Genomic DNA, 19844 nt, shown 5'->3' on the forward strand with positions numbered 1-19844 from the left:
AGACTAAGTTGCTGCCGTTGTCGGGTTTTTAATTATTCCAATTGTAAGTATATAGTCATCATATAGTAAAATAGGTTGCTTCAATTGTGACAAATGATTTTGACTTAGTCAGCTAGAATTATTAATCGGATCTATAGAGTAAAAGCGGAAGGATATTTGTTCTAAAAATCCAAGCCTGCTCTACCTTCTTTTTTTCCTTCGGTGGAGGCCATTATGGGAGCCTGAGAGTTCAGCTGGAACGAGAGGAGCGAGAAAAGAAGATGATTCCCCTGGACGGAACTGTCAAACCAGCCGATGCATTTTTTTTAATCTTTGTATAGTAAATATACATTTAAGGTGGAGCCTGTCACTTTTTTTCAGATGTGTTTTTTTTTTTTTTTTGCAATCAGTCGATGACAATGTTGAATCGGTAGGAGGTTTTTGGATCGAAAAAGGAGGTAGGCTTAGCTTTTGTTGCTAGCTAGCTGCGCTAGCTGGCTAGTTAGCTAGCGAGCTAGCTACGTCTTAGCGACTGGATCCTGGGTTTGAGAGCCGGTGAGGTCTGAAAAGTCTTGCTGCCAATCGCGGCAGCTGTCATTGAGTCATCGTTTTGGATCGTGTCTGCTATCTTCAAGTTTTCCCGAGGACAACTGCATGTATTTTTTTTGGAAGTGTTTCCAAAATTACCGGATTGGGAACGTCGGGCCTGCACGGAGGAGCAGAGCAAGGCCCGTCTTTATGATCCAGAGGAAGCCTTTATAATCCTACCGACATCCACTGCTAGCTCTGCGGGCTAGCACGTCTCTTAAAGGACCTGCAAAATTCAGCAGCCGGCGACCCTGCATTGACTGTGATATAAACGACCAGACAGCCAATAATACATAAACCTGTTTTCAACATTTCCTCAACACAGACTCCTGTCACTTGCTACAATGGCTGCGATTATAAAAGAAATGGTCAGTCGGAACAAAAGGAGATACCAAGAGGATGGTTTCGACTTGGACTTGACATGTATCCTTCCTTATGTTGCATAGTTTTACTTTATTCTGGGTATTTCCAAGTAGCATGCCGTAGTTTCATTGATCAGTTCAAGTGGGGACAAGAAATGCCAGTGAAGTAATGTGAGGTTGGTTAGCTTCCTTGCTACTTAAGTTAGCTGTCGGCTAGTTCGTCAGACAGCGCAGCTTTGCTGTCACCCAGCATGTTTGAAAGATGGTGGATCTGTCAAACCAGCACGCATAAATGTCACAGTCGTGTTATAACGAGGAAACCCCCGTTTAACTGGACACTGATGTGTATGCCTCTATATCGATAGGACATCTAAGCTGCATTCAGGTTGCACAGTGGTTATATATTGTGAAATTGGATGACTATTAGGATTTTCATCTTTTTTTCTCTCTCTCTCTCTCTCTCTCTCTCTCTCTCTCTCTCTCTCTCTCTCTCTCTCTCTCTCTCTCTTTCTCTTCCTATACTCTCATCGTTTGGCGCTCAAGGTAGACTTGTCAAGTACTCGTGGTTGAATATATTTATAGCTTATGCCCATATGTAAGTACAGCACAGTATATGAATCTTTACTGTTTTAATCAGTACGTTTATTATGGTAAATTTGTAGAAGTTGTTCAAGCAATGTCACTTTTAGCATTTACTCATACATCTGTCCTTTAAAGGCAGTGTTCATTGAAAGATTTTGACATATAAGTATTTTTCCTCCCCTTCGTGGAGATTAACTATTCATTTAAGATTTGTCATTTGAGGTCACAGCAGGACTCCTCTCTACTCATCTCTTCAATTGCAACTGATCACAGTTGGCCTGGTTCAGTGTTGCAGCGTGCACGCTACTAAAGATGGAAGTTTACTTATTTGGGTGGTGATAAGCTAGATTTGCAACTAATGTGGCGTTCTATGGCTTTCTAAATGCATACATTTCTATGTTATTGTGCTGAGAAGGTTAATGTTGGAATGGATGTGGCCTGCCGACTCTGACAAGATGTCTTACTTGGAGAGTAATGCATCTTATATCAGAGTTGAATCAGGTGGTCTATTAATATTTGAGACGGTTTTGGTAGAGTTAATGTGCAACATGTTCTTTTTACAAGTGTGTAGATTTTTTTTTAATGGATTGCAACCTTTTAATGAAAATTTAATGGTTTTTCAGAATGAGTTAGAGTAAATGTACATAGGTTCAGGTTTTGGAGTTACTGGATAGAAAAACGCATAAAAGCAGCAACCTTTCGTTTTGGAAATTAATTTTTGTGTGTGTGTGTGTGTGTGTGTGTGTGTGTGTGTGTTCATACACTGTTGATCAAGATTATTAATTTGAATTTAAATCTAGCAGAAAGTGTTTACCAGGCTGATCAATAATGGGAAAAAAAAAAAAAAAAAAAAAGCTACCCAGACTTGGCCCTGTTATCACCAGCCCGTTATGGGCTGAAAATATAAATAAGCCTCCATCTTTATGAACATGATTTGCGATAACAGTTTTAGTATTGCAGTGTTAACTTGTGATATCTTTTTCTTTTGCTTCCTTGTTTTATCCTTCTTTGAAAAGAAAGAGAATCTAAAAGTTGATTGCTTCCTACTTTCTTTCAGTGTTTGCTGCCATATGTTAGAAATGGTTGTCAGCTTTGTTGTTTGCACAGTTGTACGTCACAGCAGTTTATCAGACATTTCTCAGCTGGTTTATTAAGGTGGTGAATCTTATTTATTGTCTCTGTATTGTGCAGAACCAGCTCTGTGTTGGTGTTCAGGGGAGCACATCACTTAAAAGTGGCACCTTTGGCTTGAGGTCTCCTTTCATCTGCTTGTGGGCATGTTCAAACTACCTTGTCTTGTCTTTTTTTTTTTTTTTTTTGCCTGGTGTTTAAAAACAATATGGGCTCTCTGTAGTTATGTAATGCAGTATCACAGTTCTGGGAATTGCCCTTAAAATAGAGTTACCAGTGATCTTGTATCAGCATTGCTGTCTGAGTGCTCTCTCTCCCGCTCTTGCCCTTGCAACCCACCACCTCTCCTTTGCTCTTTTTCATTACTACTCTCTCTCTAATTCTCCCTCCCTCTGCTTGCCCCCTTTCCTGTGCTCTCCTCCTTTCCTGTCCTCCCCACCTCCTCCTCACTTAGCGCTTGCTGGTTCTCATTCCCCCCCCTCCCAATTTTTTTCTAGCTGTTGTGGATTTGGCATATGCATAGAGCTCAGGCAGGCCTGTTTTTTTTTTTTTTTTTTTTTTTTTAAGGCATACCTAAAGCAGCAGATTCTTTTTTTTTCCCCCTCCTACTGGAGCTTCCATCTAGGGTCCTGCATATGCATTTCCTCTCAGCTGCACAGACCAAGCACCCCATGCCTTGGGCTAAGACTCTCCAGGGAGTTTTAGATTTTTTTTTTTTTCATAGTAATGATTAGAGCATCCCAATAAATGGTTAAAAAAAAGAAGAGAAAAAATGCATTTGGCCCAATTAGCTCTTTGAGACATCAATGTGCAGAATTATTGCATAGAATAGACACCCCTGTTGAGCTTTCCGGTATGCAGATATTTTAGATTTGATTTTGAGAAATTCAAGCATCTTCTTCTTCTTCGTATAATCAGGGAGCTACATAAATACTTCCAGTTGTATTTTGATAAACTTCTATTCTTAACTGTGGCTGAAAACGTTTTGAAATTGTTTTAATTTTTTGCGTCTGCTGCATAGTTGACCTGAGCTACTTGTTCAGGATTCCAGCTTTAAACAATGAGCCATTTGTGTATGCCAAATGTGTACAGCAAAAAAATGGTTGCACATGTGCTTTTACATGTGCATGTATGTGTGCACACTAGTGAGGATTGTGTAGAAGCAGCCTGCTGTGCTTTTCTAACCAAAGTTGTCAGATCTGTCTGTCAGAAAATTTCTGACCAATTAAAAAGTAACTTGACGGTTAGTGAGGGGGGGGAAAAAAGGATGTCGGCTCAAACTTAAATGGAAACAGCAATTAGAAATGTTCAGCTTTTCTATTTTTGACACCGTTGTACATTAGTTGTAAGAAAAGGTTGCCCTTTAGTCAGTGGTTAAAGTGTGAAATCCTGCAGCTTATGGCGACAAGCAGACTTCGGTTGCAGGTAGGCGTTGCAGTCAGGCTTAAAAGACATGCATGCCAACTGAATTATTCTTTTCACTGCAACATGACACTGAAGTGTGCCTTTTAGATTTTATGTATGTCACTGTGAAATCGGTCGTAGCATTTTTCCAGCCGTGTACTTAACTGAATTGTGGAGCTCCAGTTTGATGATGTAAGGCAGTGCTGAATGCAGTCAAACTAGCAGCAAACTTGTGTAACCATGAGTTTAACCTGCGGTGGAATCTACTGCATTTCATAAAACGCTGCTTACCATTTTCGCCGTGTCTGTTGCTTTAAGGCGGCTCCAAGCTACTTCACAAAGCGCTTTTTGTCTGAAACGCTTTTTTTTTTTTTCCCCCTTTCCCCAAATCTACCAGCTCGACATCATGCATGCATCCAATCTTGTAGATATTCAAATTAGCCTGGCTGAGCTCAAAAGGGAGATAAGCTTAACATTTGCAATCATCCAAATTTAACTTTGAGTTCCGAAAATACACACAGGTCAGGGAGCGGAGACACCTCATGCACCCACATGTGGGCCTGGCCGAGACAGGAGTGCTGTCCTCTCTGCTTGCCTCTCACTGTCAAGACCATCTGTTGCAACATGCAAACACACACTGATCAGCGGCCCTCTACATTACTGTTGTGACAATCCAACCTCTTATTGGCACTGGCTGAGACTTTTTCAAAGTTCTGCTGCTTTCTGCATTCCTGTAAATGTGCTGCTATTGGAAAGTTTTCTTTAAACACCTTATTTTTTTATTTTAAATGAAGCACTAAGTGTTTTACTGGTTTCCACAGGCTTGTGTTATGTACATTTCCTTGACCCTTGTCTGAACAGATATTTACCCAAACATCATTGCTATGGGCTTTCCAGCAGAGAGACTTGAAGGCGTGTACAGAAACAATATAGACGATGTAGTTCGGTAAGTATCATTTTTATCCAGTTTGGCTGTAGCAATTGATTTTCTTTCTATCAAGTAATTAATTTTTTTTTTTTTTTTTCTCGTACATGCAGGTTTTTGGATTCGAAACATAAAAACCATTACAAAATCTACAACCTGTAAGTGTTTGCATACTGTTTGTATCTGATCTGGCCTTTGTTTACTTACAAACTTCCTCTGTGCGCTGGTTAATAGGAGTTTGTTCTTTCCATTTCAGCTGCCTAGAAAGACACTACGATGCTGCCAAATTTAACTGCAGAGGTAGGCTGCTGGATGGCTTTCTATTGAAGAGAAAGCAGTAAAAAAGAAGCCTAATGACCAACAAAGTTGTAAAATTCTCAGAAGTTTTCACTGCCTTCATCATGTCTCTTCTAACCTGTTTGTGTTCACATCTTGTTGTCCTCCTCAGTTGCACAGTACCCCTTTGAAGACCACAACCCTCCTCAGTTGGAGCTGATTAAGCCGTTTTGTGAAGACCTGGACCAGTGGCTCAGCGAGGATGACAATCACGTGGCGGCCATCCACTGTAAAGCTGGGAAGGGCCGCACCGGAGTCATGATCTGTGCTTATCTCCTCCATCGTGGCAAATTCATGGATGCCCAGGAAGCGCTTGACTTTTATGGTGAAGTCAGGACAAGGGACAAGAAGGTGAGACCAGAAACTAAATGTTTATGTACAAGAGATGTGACTGGTCGCCATGATCACAGCTGCAACAGCTTTTTTTTTTTTTAAATTTTTTTTTTTTTTTAATCATGATCCTTTATGTTATGTTTCCTTTGTGGGACTATGGATGGAAATTAGCAACATGCTAAATCCTGCATATTTAATGCAATCTTGTATGTTCATTATTATACACCACACCAGATGACGTTGTTGTGCTACAGTCCCAGCTGGTTTGGAGATTTCACGACTTTGTAACCCTGGATCTCTTGACGTTGTTGTCTGTGTTGCAGGGAGTAACCATCCCAAGCCAGCGCCGCTATGTCTACTACTACAGCTACCTACTGAAGAACCAGCTAGAGTACAAGCCGGTGGCGCTACTCTTCCATAAAATGGTCTTCGAGACGCTCCCTATGTTCAGCGGGGGCACCTGCAGTGAGTCACGCTCATGTTCAAATTCAACTCCAATCTAGGGCGTAGGCATGCATGTCACTGTTCAAACGGAATGAGCACTTTTGGATGTGTGGTGCACTCTAGGGCTCACCCACGCTACTGTTGGAGCATAGCGGGTCATCTGTGGCACAACTTGAGTCGCCCTGTGCTGGGACTGCAAAACGAATCGAATTAACTAATAAAATAGAATAAACTTCTGACAAGTGTATCTTTGTACATAGCCCAAAAAGAAAACAAATAACCATGAAAGTGAATGGCATACTGGATGATGGAGTTGCTTCTTGTTTCAAGGATTATGTGCTTTTACTTTAAACAGGAAGTAGCTGGAGGAATGGCCCTATTTGTATCCTAGATTTGTTTTTGCATGCAGAGCACCACTTGAGTGATAATTAGGTTCGGTCACATAGTTATGAATATTTACATATCTCTGCAGAGCCAGAGTGATACAACTGTTGAAATTTGTCTGCAAACATTTGTACTTGTGGTCCTCTGTTACAGTGGCAAAGTGACACAGGCACAAAGCAGTCCATCTTAAAATAATTTTGTCAACATTATGTCAAAACCAAAACTGTTTAACACAATTTTAGTCATTTCTACCTTGAATGTCCTTTTATTTTTTTCCCATGATAATTTTGTGCATTTGGCCCTGTTTGTTTCCAACAGTTAGCTAAGTGGTGGCCTCAGGATTGGGGTGGGGGGAAATTGGGCTAATTCTGCAAATCAACTCAAATGTGTCCAAATTATGCAATGTGTTACTCTTTTTGTGTCAAAATTTGTCAATTTTTAGCTATTGGTCAGACAAAGCATCCCTTCCTCCTTCGTGTCTGTGGCTTTCTCAACTTAACACCTGGCTGTGCTCAAAGGCGCTGACTGCATTGATCTTTTTCTTTCCCGCTAACTCTTCCTTTGAAAAAAGAAGGCCCTATTCTGAGTTTGACGTCTTCATACATGTGCACACAGCGTTTTGGTTTTTTTTTTCTTTTCCCAGCCCTAGATATTTGGATTCTATAACAGTAAAATAAAAAACAACAACAAAAAAAAAAAAAAATCAGCAGCTGGTTTAAAATGCTAAATACATAATATTACAAAACACTTCTTTATTAAATCCGCCAAAGATATTCTGATTATGATATTTGGGTATTTCAGCTATATTAAGTTCCTTATTCACTGCTTCTCATTTTTGAATCTCGCACCATGCAGTAAGTTTAAGGCGCACAGCAGTTCTTTAAAGCCATGCACTGTGTGTTAAGAAAAGCTATGTAGATTTAAAAAAATATATCTGTACATTTGTAGAGCTTTTGTGTTTCTGCCTGCTGTGCTGTCAAGCCCCTGACATGCCAGCCAGGTTCTGCTTGTGATAATCTCCTCCTTTCTCTCTAAGGGGACAATACCGTTAAAAACAGGAGCGATCCGACCCCTCAGGGCTTCAAGAAAGGGAATTGGCATTGGGGTAAATGAGCCTTTCATCCATTATTATTTCACTCACTTGCTTTTTATTTGGCCCCAGAGATCCATCAGGAAGGAGAGGTCTAAGGTAGACATGTTGCCTTGCGGGATAGGAACAGCTCAGAGGCATATGAAGTAATCTGTAGCACCCCTCCCCCCTCCCCCCCTGCCTTACAGGAAGAAGAGAGTGTTAAAATTCTTATGTATGCAACATGTTGCACTGGTCCAAGACCAAACCATGACTGTCTATCAGAATAGGGTCCTATGTCTCTGGTTTTGGGGTACTTTGGGTGTAACATTTTGTGTTCTTTTACCTTTTCCCCTTTTCCTCTTAAATTTTTATAGAATTTGCTACAGTTTTATATAACTTTCAGTGGAGGGGGTGTTCTGTTTCTTTGTTCAACTCATGTAATAACACTGATATCCTGTCTTACTCCCTGCTTCCCTGTTACTCACTTTTCTTGTGCTGTCTCTCTCTTTCTATTCACAAATCTTTCCATCACACCCCCCAACTTATCCCTGTGTGACATCAATACTTTCTGCAGACCCACAATTCGTCGTGTATCAATTAAAAGTCAAGATTCACACGTCAAACCCTGCTCACACACGCCGCGAGGACAAGCACATGGTTTTTGAATTCCCCCAGCCGCTGCCAGTTTGTGGAGACATCAAAGTGGAGTTCTTCCATAAACAGAATAAAATGATGAAGAAGGTTTGTTTGCATCGCTTTCACATTTCTGTCAGTCATAAGAAGCTTATTTCAGCTGATGCAATGCATGATGTCTGCTAGACCAGGAAACAAAGAGTAGACATCTGATTAAGGACTTTGTAACTTAACTGGATGCCAACAAAGTGTCATGATAAATAATTTATGCATGCCGAAGGCCAGTTTGGTCCAAAAACTATTAAAAACACATCAGCTGGTCACACCACTTGCTAGTTCCTTCAATAACATTAGCAGGGTGACTGTAGTCTTACTGCTGTTGGTAATCCAGTCTGTCTTAATATGAGCCTGTAAATGGGGCCCTAAAGGTTCATATATAAGTGAAACTATTTAAGTCATTTGTAAAGGTCAGCATCTTCATGAGAAAAAAACTTGTTTTAGGACAATGTGTACAGATAAGATAAAGACAGATAAAATTACAAGCCTGACTGAATGTTTAAACTGCAGTTTTTCTCTAGATTGATTGAAAATTGGAGACAACTGGAGGAAGCTGTGCCCAAAAGAAGGAAGGATTTCAATCAAAAGCCAAGAAAGTGCCTTTGGTTACTATTTCCTGTTTGCTGATGATCTTTGCTTTGTTTCATCTCTGCCTTTCCAGGACAAAATGTTTCACTTCTGGGTGAACACCTTCTTTATCCCTGGACCAGAGGAAAGTGGGGAAAAGATGGAGAATGGTGCGGTGAACAGTGCAGAGAGCCAGCAGGGAGGACCACGACAGGGACATGCACCGGGACCAGGACAAGGACATGCACCAGGACCAGGACCAGGTCAGGGCCAGCCAACGAGCCAGCCGCCAAGCCAGTCGCAGAGCCAGTCGCAGAACCAGCCGCAGAGCGCCGAATACAGGGACGGGGACAGCGACAGGGACTACCTCATCCTGACGCTTACCAAGAATGACCTTGATAAGGCAAATAAAGACAAGGCTAACCGCTACTTCTCGCCAAACTTCAAGGTAAGCATTTACAGGATGGAGTGGAATTTGGATTCATTGATACTATCAGTCATTCTGCTCTTGCAGAATGTTAAATCAAGCTATTGTTAATTAAAGTTTTTCTATTTGGAAAGTTAATAATGCAATGATGAGTTTTGGTTGTGAACAGCTTAACACACACGGCCGTCTTGATTTTCCAGGTGAAGTTGTATTTTACAAAAACCGTGGAGGAGCTGTCGAATTCTGAGGCTAGCACATCAACATCTGTCACCCCGGACGTTAGCGACAATGAGCCAGACCATTATCGATACTCTGACACCACTGACTCTGATCCGGAAAATGAACCTTTTGATGAAGAGCAGCACACGCAAATCACAAAAGTGTGAACTCTTTTTAAGCAGGAAAAGAAGAAATTATACACCAGAAAAAAAAGGAGAAAACTTGAATATAAACTCAAAAGAAGAACCTTTGTCCCTTCCCTCCCCCAGACGGCAATAGAATATCATCATGTCAAATGCCAATTTTAGGGAAAAAAAAGATTAATATCCTGACCAATATATTTTTTTCTGTTTTGTTTTTTTTTTTAATTTTTTTTTTTCTTTGGCACAGCCATGTACCATGTGCAAGGTATTGACACTGTTGCCCCATGGGAAAAGGTGCTGTAGCTATACAAATGTGTTTATATATATATACATACATATATGTATATACATATATACATACATATATAAGCAAACTTTTTTGTGTCAAAGACAATGGAAAGAGTACCACAATCAGGACACGGGAGTTGAAGTGTGGGAGAAGTTAGAATGAAATACTAGGACTATGCTGCTCCTTCTCCTGTCTAAACCAAGGCCAGTGCTGCAGTCACTTTGTTTCACTCCCTCTCTTCTCCTCCTCCCCCCCCCCCCTCCCTTCATCCTATCTTCCTTCCTATATTCCTTTACTGTGAATGCTTCTTGTGCTCTTTGCAGGCTGTCTCATGTGACTTTTGGCCTTTGTGCAGTACAAACTGCATGCGGGCAGTGGGTTGGGGGTGGGCGGGGTTATGAAGAGGCTGTGATGATGTCTAAAGCATTGCCATTCCTGTTCCCACTGTGTATATGTTAAATTATGCAGAACAAGGCATCCCATGTAATTGTTAATGTTTTTTTTTATCCTAAGATAATAAAAGTATAATACACAAAACAGCAGGGAGACAAGTGTTTGCAATAATGTCAACACTACATTTAAAGGACAGTGGTGATGTGCATGTATTGGAATTGGCGTCCATCCCTAATAAATGTATGCAATGTTGTCATTTCTTAAAGAAACAAGCTTTGAGATGTGTGTTCTGCTTGGGGTTCCCCGGTGCTTTGAGTCATGCTCAGAAAGTTGCATCAGAGGTTTTATGTAATGACTGCTAATGAAAATCCCAGAGAATGAAACTGAATGCAGCTTCCATCAGGCGACGAGAGGCTAGTGCAGACTTTAAAGTGCGAGTCATAATTTCATGCGACAGCGTGCAGACACTGTAATCTTGATTATAGCATGCGTGAGACTAAATGTGGGCTGAGTTGGGGAGGAAAAAGTGCAAAAAAAAAGCAGGTTGTCTCTGCAGCTGTTGGAGCCCTGTTACCAGTAACTTCCTGCTTTTAAAGGTCAGGGCTGCAAATGGTAGGTGTGACCTGAGGTTGGAAAGTGATGGAGGGATTGTTAATAAAAGTTCAACTGAGGGCATAGAGCCCACTTCAAACAAACTTTCTAGCTAAACGGAGCAGCTCAGTATCTGTGGTTGTCCAAAAAAAAAAAAAAAAAAGGGCATTGAAACACTGCATATCCTTTTGAAATGCCACTAAAACGTTGAATTAAACAAAAATGATGGGTAATGGAAGTTCAAAAATGCTTTTACTGATTGATTTGGATATTTGTGCCACCAGTGAGTCCATCTCTAGATTTTGAAACGCTAATCTCTGAGTCTTGATTTGAAACCATAACATTTTGGCTTCAGAATTAGCCTGACCTCACACCAAAACATCATTTTTGCATGTGCAGTTCTCGTCTCTAAATCAGCAGAGGAAGGAATGGCTTCAAACCCAGGAGGGAGGAGTGCTAGGCTCTGTGTAGACGAGCCTGCTCTGCTTGCAAGCCTCTGCGACTCCTGAAATGAAAGAGTAACAGGATTAACAACCATGTCGCTGTGATAGGAAAGCAGAGAGTGGCAAGACCCTGGCGAAAGCATGGCCCAAAGTCTCCTGATAATAAAATAAAGTATGAATTAAACATATATATTTAAAAAAAAAAAAAAAAGTTCCACCCCCAGAGGCTGGCAGTCACATAATCCCTCTCTGCTTTATTAAGACTCAGTCCCGGGCTCTTTCTTGTTGATAGAGACATCAAAGCCAACCAGCGCAGCGTCAAATGAGACAGGCTGCAGTCGCAGAGGCCCAGCTGTAATTGGCTGAACTGAGGAGGAGGGTGAGACTCTACAAGATTAATAATGAATGCGCTGTGCTGGGTATAGAGAGACCAGAGAGATGCCTCAGCTCTCCACAGGCAGATGTGGCTGAAAGAAGCGGCCTGACTTCAGCAGAGCTGAAGTTTCAGGGTCTACTTTGCCCTTCTTGTTACATGGACAAACTTCACAGCAACAGGAACATTACTGGAGACATTAACCTGAATTGATGATTAGCCTTTTTTTCCTATGTTCTCAAGTTTTTAGCCAATGTTGATTTAATTTTTTTTTCTTCATAACAGCTCTGAGATGAAACAAGATGGAGTGGCCGGAGAGCCAAAGAAATGTTTGAACATGAATTTCCCCTCCCTGCAATGTGGGCAATGCTATTATGCATCCAAATTGCATATGCAAAATAAATTAATAAAAAAAACACTATTTTAGTGGCTAAGGATGGTGTGGCCACATCCTTAGCCAGATGATTGGTAATTATGTTAAAGCCAATTTAGTTCATAAAGATAATGCAAATTCTGACATGGTAAAAATGTATACACCCTGTATGAAGTTTCATTTTCATTTGTGCTCTAATACATAAACCAAAGTCAGGACTTACAAGAAACAAATGGGTTGATCGGGATTGGAATCTAAAGGCCTTTCAAAGAGTCATGGATAAACAGCTTTCCTCAATATATTTCTAATGTTTAAATTAGTCAAATATTGGTTTAGGAATTTTCAGTTCATCAGTATTCAGTTGTCTTTTAATGAGTTTGTTTGTTCCAATTACATTTGTATGACTCCATTAAACATGTTGATCATTTCTATAACCATTATGATGGGTCCCATTAGGAAAAACACAAGTGAGATCAATTTCATCAATGAAGTTCCATTAAGGATCAGAAGAAACTGGTTTCCTTGCCTGAGCTCACCTAGTTTCAGGTTGTTCAGATGTGTGTGTTCCGCGATGTAGACAAAATGTTAGTTAACTTGACGCCGGACCGGCAGGTAAACACAGGGCTGAGGATCAACACAGAGAGAGGGTATGTGATGTTACGCTATACTCCAGGTGAAATTACACCTCTTGTTCCTTCCAGAAAATATTAATTTCTACTTATTGCCCCTTTAACCAGTGGCTTTCTGCACTCCAAAAGCAGTTTTGTGCAAAAAGTCTATATATGCTAAGATCTCGCTGAGCATCCTGAGTCACGTGACAGTAGGGTCACTGGGGTCACTAGAAAAGGAAGCTGGCTTAAACAAATTAATTTCTGAGTTTTGTGGATCGATAAGGAATTCAATAAATATGAATCAATTAAACTGACACACATCTGTAATGCTATTTATATCAATTACACCTGTGATTCTTTGACTGAAACAAACCAAAAGAGACAAAAAAATTGTCCAACTCTTAATTTCACCAACGTCAACTAACAGTGATGTTCTTGAAGTAGGTTGTGCCAAACAAACAAAATATCTAGAATATTATACATAACCTCTCTTACATTTTGTCATTTTGAATTAGAACAGAGATGTAGCTCATTAGTTTTTTTTTATAAAACACGTGCATAGCGTGAAAAAGTTGTCAATAAACAAGTAAAAAAACAATCCTGATCATTTCTGATATTGCATTTTAAAGCTGATATCGGCCTATAACATAAGTATGCCGATAATCTCCAGTTATTTAGGGTCCTTAACCACTCATGTTCAGTCTTGTGGGTATAAGTTGGTGATAGTATTTACAACTTGTGATGTTTCTATGGCAGATGTGTTATTGATACATGAAAGGAATTTCAGAACACTGTGATGTCTGTATAATACTTAGCCCAGAGTGGCATCCATGGTGACACTGAACTGGTGAACCATTTCTTCCAGTGCAATAGTGCAAATCTGTGTTTGAGCAGCTTTGAATGAGGGTGTTTCACTTTCACTGTGGTCAAAACCACTGGTTCTACAATACATATCAGTGTAATACAACTCAAACACTCTGTGGGTCAGAGAAAATGTTCTTGCAAGGTCTTTCTGCCTGTGTATGTCTACATCCGACATTCTCAACATTTTCTCAGTACTTTTTAAACATGACCTACCATGATTATTTATCTTTTATCAGTTTGCATTTTTGTCTTTCTTCTTGCATCGACTTCTTTGGTCTATCAATCACTATATGAAGGAGCTCTAAATACCAAAATACAGAGATTTAAGTACAGTATTATTCCTAAACGAGGTGCTGGGGAGTGTGTGGGGGGTCAGTCTGGCCTACAAAGAGAAGATAAGCCAAAGCTGGTAACCCCATTTCCCTCCCATCTGTTGGGAGCAGTTGTGTAGTAAGGCTGCACTCATCAGGACCTGGCAACCCATCCCCCAAGCCCTCTTTCTCTGGCTGACTGCACAGCTGTGTTGCGTTTGGATTAGGCCAAGAATAAAACAGGAAGTAGAAATTAAACAAAAGCTTAAATACACACGCAGAAACACACACATACTCTCACACAGGCACTGTAAGTTACCGAAGACTCAGCAGCAGCTACAGCCTGTGGAAAAAGTGCTCACACCCACACGTGTCGACCAGTGCATTCAGTATATACTACCGCAGGAACAAAGTTAGGCTGGACCACAAGCATATCATTTCTCTGTGCCCACACTCCTGCTCACACATATGGTTGTTTTACATGCTGTTTCTCGCCTCTTCATGGTGGTCTGCTGTGGCCACCAGTGAGGGAACACTCAATCAATCTTGCCAGCGTAACAATGCTAATATGGAAGTATTTTGCTTGTGACCGAAGTTGATCAGATTACGACGCATTTTGCTCTCATTATCATGCATGTTGATCCACTTCTCTTTTTGTTGTCCTTCTTTTAGGGCCAACGTCAGTCCTCTGTAACGGTAAATCCTAAACAGTTAGGATGCTGTGTAAAATGCAGACAGAATGTAATGATTTCTGAAAATCAATATTTTATAAGCATTAGAGCATAAAAACTGACATATTTGACTATTTTATGAAAAGTATTAGCCTTTATCTTTAAAGTAATGACAACAGTTTGCAGGAAACTTTGGAAAGAAAAGGCTGTAAAAGCAAGTGGTAGAACAAAGGAATTCTGAAGATAAATTAATTTCGTTATCTGGCAACATGTTGGGTATAAAAAGAGCACCTTAGAAAAGCAGAGTCTCAGCTGTTTCGGCAACCTGCAAAAAATTGTCTACATAGTAGGTATGAATCATTTTAATATAAATGTTTTCTCCATATCAAGTTGTGAAGATTTTGACCCTTCAATTCAGTTCAGTTTTATTTGTATAGCACCACTTCACAACAATGTTGTCACAGGGAACTTTACATACACATCATTTCAAGCCAATTCATACATAGCCTATAATAGAGACCAACTGATTGCATCGAATCATGACTTTGATTCAATCCCCCATCCTGAGCATGCACAAGGCGACAGTGGGAAGGAAAAAACTCCCTTTTAACAGGAAGAAAACCTTCAGCAGGGAGGGCAGCCATCTGCCTCGACTGGTTGGGGTGGAGACGACAGGAAAGACAGATCAACATGTACAACTGCACTTATTCAGGAAGACCTGCGTAAAAAAGGAGAAATAAGTTAGAGATGGCAATACTGGCATATATTTATACATTAATACATTAGAGAAATGGAGCAAGGTACTTCTCAGTGCATCAGGTGACGTCCCCATTGCTACATAAATAATGGAGGATATGGTGTATATTCTTATAACTATAAGAATATACACCACCATGTAATAACATGCTCTGATGGTATGGGAATACATTAGTGCCTGGGGAACTGGTAATTTGCACATCTGGAAAGGCACCATCAATGCTGAAAAGTAGTAGCTTCAAGCCTATCTTAAAAGCCTTACCTTTCAGAAACTGGATCTATTATAACAACATGGCTGCACCAGTGCTGGCCTGCCTGCAGTACCAACTTTACATTGAGGAAAAACATTTGGCACTTAAAAAAAACATAAAATGCAACAAAGACCCAGGAATGTTTAGCAGCTACAATTTTATATCAGACAAGAAAAAGGCAACGTTCCTCTTTCATCAGTCCAGTAGCTGGTCTCTCAGATATTTACAGAAAGTTTCCCAAATTGTTTTAAGATGTGTTACTGCCATTAAATTCAAGATCAGCTCGTTTTTTTTTTTAACGAAATAGTAAAATCCATATTTTTTAAGCAATTGCTCTATTTTAATATGTTCCATTGTAAATAAAATATGGTTTTATGGGATTTGAATTTAGTTTTTATTTACATTTTGCAGATAATCTCAGCATTTTTGTAAATGGGGCTGTACATTTTAGATGGATTCGCATTTAAATTGATTTGATGGAGATAAAAGAAAAATAATTGCTTTCATCAGCCTGGACATAATACTTCATTTTAATGAGTTTAGGCAACAATCTTCAGTACACACTGGTGAAAAACAAACCTCTAATAAGTATTAACGTAAAAAAAAAAAAAACTATGTTAAAATGTATTTGAAATATTGAAGTGCTCATTTCTTTTTATTGTGAACTACTCTCAGCAAATCCTCTGCATAGTTTCTCTTTTTGTGTGAATGCACCAAAATATCTTGGCCATTGCAAAGAGGAACTATGGTGAATGAGGAAGTGGAATTGGGAAGAAGAAGAAGAAGAAGAAGAAGAAGAAGAAGAAGAAGAAGAAGAAGAAGAGAGGTGTAAGGAAACAAAAAGCTATGTATTTACATGCAGCAGTATGGAGTTTGTGTTGAGGCAACAGTGCGCAATTGATAAAAATCCATCAAAGCAATTCTCGTCATGACTTGGATCAACTCTTGATGAATGTACGGTAAATGTTATCAGATGTTACTTTTACTGTCAAGACTTGAGTCACCTAATGAGTCATACCGGCTCTGTTTTTGTATGTGATGGAGAGTTTTTGTTGACATGGATGTGCCAACATGTTTTGTCAGTCTGTGCATGTGTTTATTCACGTCTTCATGAGCACAAAAAGCACATGGAAACACTTACTGTATTGCTGTCACAACGGACCCCTCCCCTTCCTCAACACACTCACACAAGTACAAAGCCTTTTTGTTTGATCAATGAAGAGCATGCATGTGTTTGTCCACTATAGTGAATAAAGTTCAACTTGCACAGTCAGAAAGAGGCATATCAGCTTTTCTATAAGGCCAAACAGCAGCACAGCAAACATGAACACACTCACATTTCTTCAGCAGGAATTTGCATTGTGCTTTGCTGAGGAACCCAGCAGTAACAAGTACTCCTGTGACAAGAGCTTCAGGGATTTTATGTATTCCTGAGTGAAGTTGTGGCTACGTGAAAATCTAGGTTCATATGCCACACTCTGTGCATTTAACAGACTTCACTTTGACAGCCTCTGTTCTCTACCTGACTTTTTACCCTGAAATCTTAGAGCTGGCATAATCCTTCCCTCGAGCCTCCTCTTCTCCACTCCCTTCCTTCACTCCATCTAGAGTCACCAGGAGGGTAATATGAGGCATATGGCTGCTGATGACAGTCGCTAATCCTCATGCTGATAACTGATAGTTACCCGCGTGCTCCTCATCCTCATCTCATCCTTATATACCAGGAACAGGGGAAGAAGATGCAAGCGTGTGTGCTGATACTCTTTGCTCAGCCTCGGTGTCTCTCCCCCCAGTGGGAGTCATTATCTGAAATGAGCATGCAAGAACAGCTGATGGACAAGACAGATATTAGTGTTTGTACTGGAAAATGAAAGTTACTTCAGACTTTCAGAGTTCCAGAGAAGGGAAACTGCTTCAAGGTCGTCAAAAAGTGCGACATTTGTCAGAAAAATCTAATAGACTATGTCTTGAGAGTAGACTGACTCAATATTTACTGTTTTTACATTTATTTATAGGCTAATTTATTAACACTCAACCGATTACTTGAGCCACAAGTCACCATATTGTGACAAGAATGAAGAGAGGAATCAGAAAATCTAAATAAACATTTACTTGTAAAAAACAAAACAAAAAACAAAACATATATATATATATATATATATATATATATATATATATATATATATATATATATATATATATATATATATATGTAAATAAAAAAATAAATAGGATAGTAGATACCCTCAACTGTGATGTACTGGCAGCTTATCCAGGGTGTACCCTGCCTCTCGCCCAGTGATTCCTGGGATAGGTTCCAGCTTCCCCACAACCCTTTATTGGACTAAGTGGTAACAAAAATTAATGAATGAATTAAAGATACCCTCTATGGTGTCTTGATGTCATTTGAATGGGCCATAATTGGTTGTCTGAAAACTGATTATAGGATGTTTGCAAATAAATGCTACAACACTGTTTGTGGAAACTACCAGAGGTAGTTTTAACATGACATTTTTCCTGAAACACATTCCTGATCATAATCTTGCTCTCTTTCAGATGCACTCATGCACACACACACACACACACACACACACACACACACACACACACACACACACACACACACACACACACACACGCACACACGCACACATATGCATGCACCGACACCCAGTTCATATTTTGATACCATGTGATAATCCTCCATCGCACATAGAAAATATATTTCTGCGCGAACACCGAACAGTTTCTTTTTGAGGAAATTGCACTTCCTCCTAATCATGGAACATTATTGGTAGTTTGTCAGTCTTTTTGATGCTGGTATCCACAAACTTTTGTTGTTAAGATTGTTAATATAAGTGGTGATGGGTACAGTTCTTTAAAAAGCGCACAAATTACATTCTGGTGACAAGTGTCCAGTGTGCAAACCTAGCTGTATTTTCTAATTTGTTTACATGATGTGCGGTTGTACAAAGACACTTGGTGATGATGATGGAGACGATGGCCCAATAAAACTTCAAGAGTCTGACAGTGGTTTCAAAGCCACAGATGATGATTTTCTCATTAGAAAATAGTACTTTACCATTACAGGAGATTTTTGTTTTCCACCAAACTGGTGACTCTGCTGGTATGATGTATTTAAAGGTTGTGACTGTCACACATAGTTAATAAATCTATCTGAAGCAATTGGGAAATTGTAATATTTCCCAGATTAAATAAACACTGATTGTATGGCATCATAGTTACACAGACGGGTCCAAATTCTGTAATTTGAGCATGGCCAAAGGAAGAATTAATCATAATGTTTTATCACTTAAGACCATAGAAAGTTAGTATCCTTGGTGTGGGGGCTGCACTTCTCATTCACAGAATTTTGTCTTGATGTGAAAAATAATTAATTTGATGAACTCTTAGCTTTAAAACCAACTTGTGTTTCTCCTGAGCTTTCAGTTGCATCTAAACAAAGTTCACTGGTGAGATACAGTTAGAAGTTAGCAGGAGGATATTAAATCAAAATGATGTGGTGAACTTCCAATTACAGAGTTATAAACTCTTAACCTCAAGTCATAACAGCAAAATCAACCAGTAATGACACTAATAGCACAATATCCATTGAATGGTTTTTTTTTTGTTTGTGCTGTTTTTTAACAGGAGCTACCATTAGACACCAAAGCAATTAAAACTGCAGCAACAAAACCCCTGAGTGTACTGAAGTGGGTAATTTAGATTTGATTGCTTATGAGATGCATTTTTCATTTGCAGGAGAAGGGATGTGTCAAGTCTTTTTTCCAAACTCTTAATTTTTGAGTGTGAAGAAATGTTGGTCTCACAACGCGGCCTTCAGTTTACTCTGACCTGAAGTAAAAAAGAGGAACTACAGAATTTCTCTAACAATTTTCTCTGTTTAGTTTACATGCAAGTATACACATATCAGGATCAACTTCAAAACCGAGTGTTTTTCAGAAGGACACACTTAAAGGAGAAGCTCTATATAAGACATTTTTTAAACAAAAGTTTGTGCCATGGGGATTTTTTTTTCCAGGGACTGTTGGTCTAAGTAATAGCTTCACATGTCCAATTGTTTGTATGTTAAAGTAAGATTAGTCAGATCACTTTGCTGATACCTGAGTGGCAGCAAAATTGAGTTGCAGCGAACAGGTACTGTAATAGTGAAGCTACAGTGAAATGGTTGACATGCATTTCAGTTTCAGTCACACAAATCAGTCATTTAGCACACTTCTACATGGTTGTGTTAAGTTCACTTATCCTTATTTTGTGTATGTCAGAAAATTTGACTTTTATTATTCCCTACTTTGTTTGCATGTCCTCATT

The 19844-nt window shown here is 39.6% G+C and overlaps 1 protein-coding gene across 2 annotated transcripts; it reads left to right on the forward strand.

The window, feature by feature from the left end:
- The first annotated feature begins 215 nt into the window (after positions 1–215).
- LOC306762246 (phosphatidylinositol 3,4,5-trisphosphate 3-phosphatase and dual-specificity protein phosphatase PTEN) lies at positions 216–10507 on the forward strand. Of its 2 annotated transcripts, XM_079248685.1 has the most exons (10): positions 900–990; positions 4908–4992; positions 5085–5129; positions 5228–5271; positions 5420–5658; positions 5964–6105; positions 7505–7573; positions 8115–8281; positions 8892–9245; positions 9425–10507. In XM_079248685.1, the coding sequence occupies exons 1-10, from the start codon at positions 912–914 to the stop codon at positions 9608–9610; spliced, it is 1410 nt and encodes a 469-aa protein (XP_079104811.1). In that variant the 5' UTR covers positions 900–911; the 3' UTR covers positions 9611–10507. The 2 variants fall into 2 exon arrangements, with proteins under 2 accessions (XP_079104810.1, XP_079104811.1); XM_079248684.1 differs by lacking the exon at positions 7505–7573 and having other exon boundaries at positions 216–990; positions 9425–10505.
- The last annotated feature ends 9337 nt before the right edge of the window (positions 10508–19844 follow it).

The sequence above is a fragment of the Telmatherina bonti genome (genome assembly GCF_933228915.1).
Source record: "Telmatherina bonti genome assembly, chromosome: 11".
Lineage (NCBI taxonomy): Eukaryota > Metazoa > Chordata > Actinopteri > Atheriniformes > Telmatherinidae > Telmatherina > Telmatherina bonti.

Coding starts and splice junctions, on each gene's coding strand:
- LOC306762246 (XM_079248685.1), top strand. CDS start 912: ATGGCTGCGATTATAAAAGAAATGGTCAGTCGGAACAAAAGGAGATAC. Junction 4,993..5,084: donor AATATAGACGATGTAGTTCG/GTAAGTATCATT, acceptor TCGTACATGCAG/GTTTTTGGATTCGAAACATA. Junction 9,246..9,424: donor ACTTCTCGCCAAACTTCAAG/GTAAGCATTTAC, acceptor TTGATTTTCCAG/GTGAAGTTGTATTTTACAAA.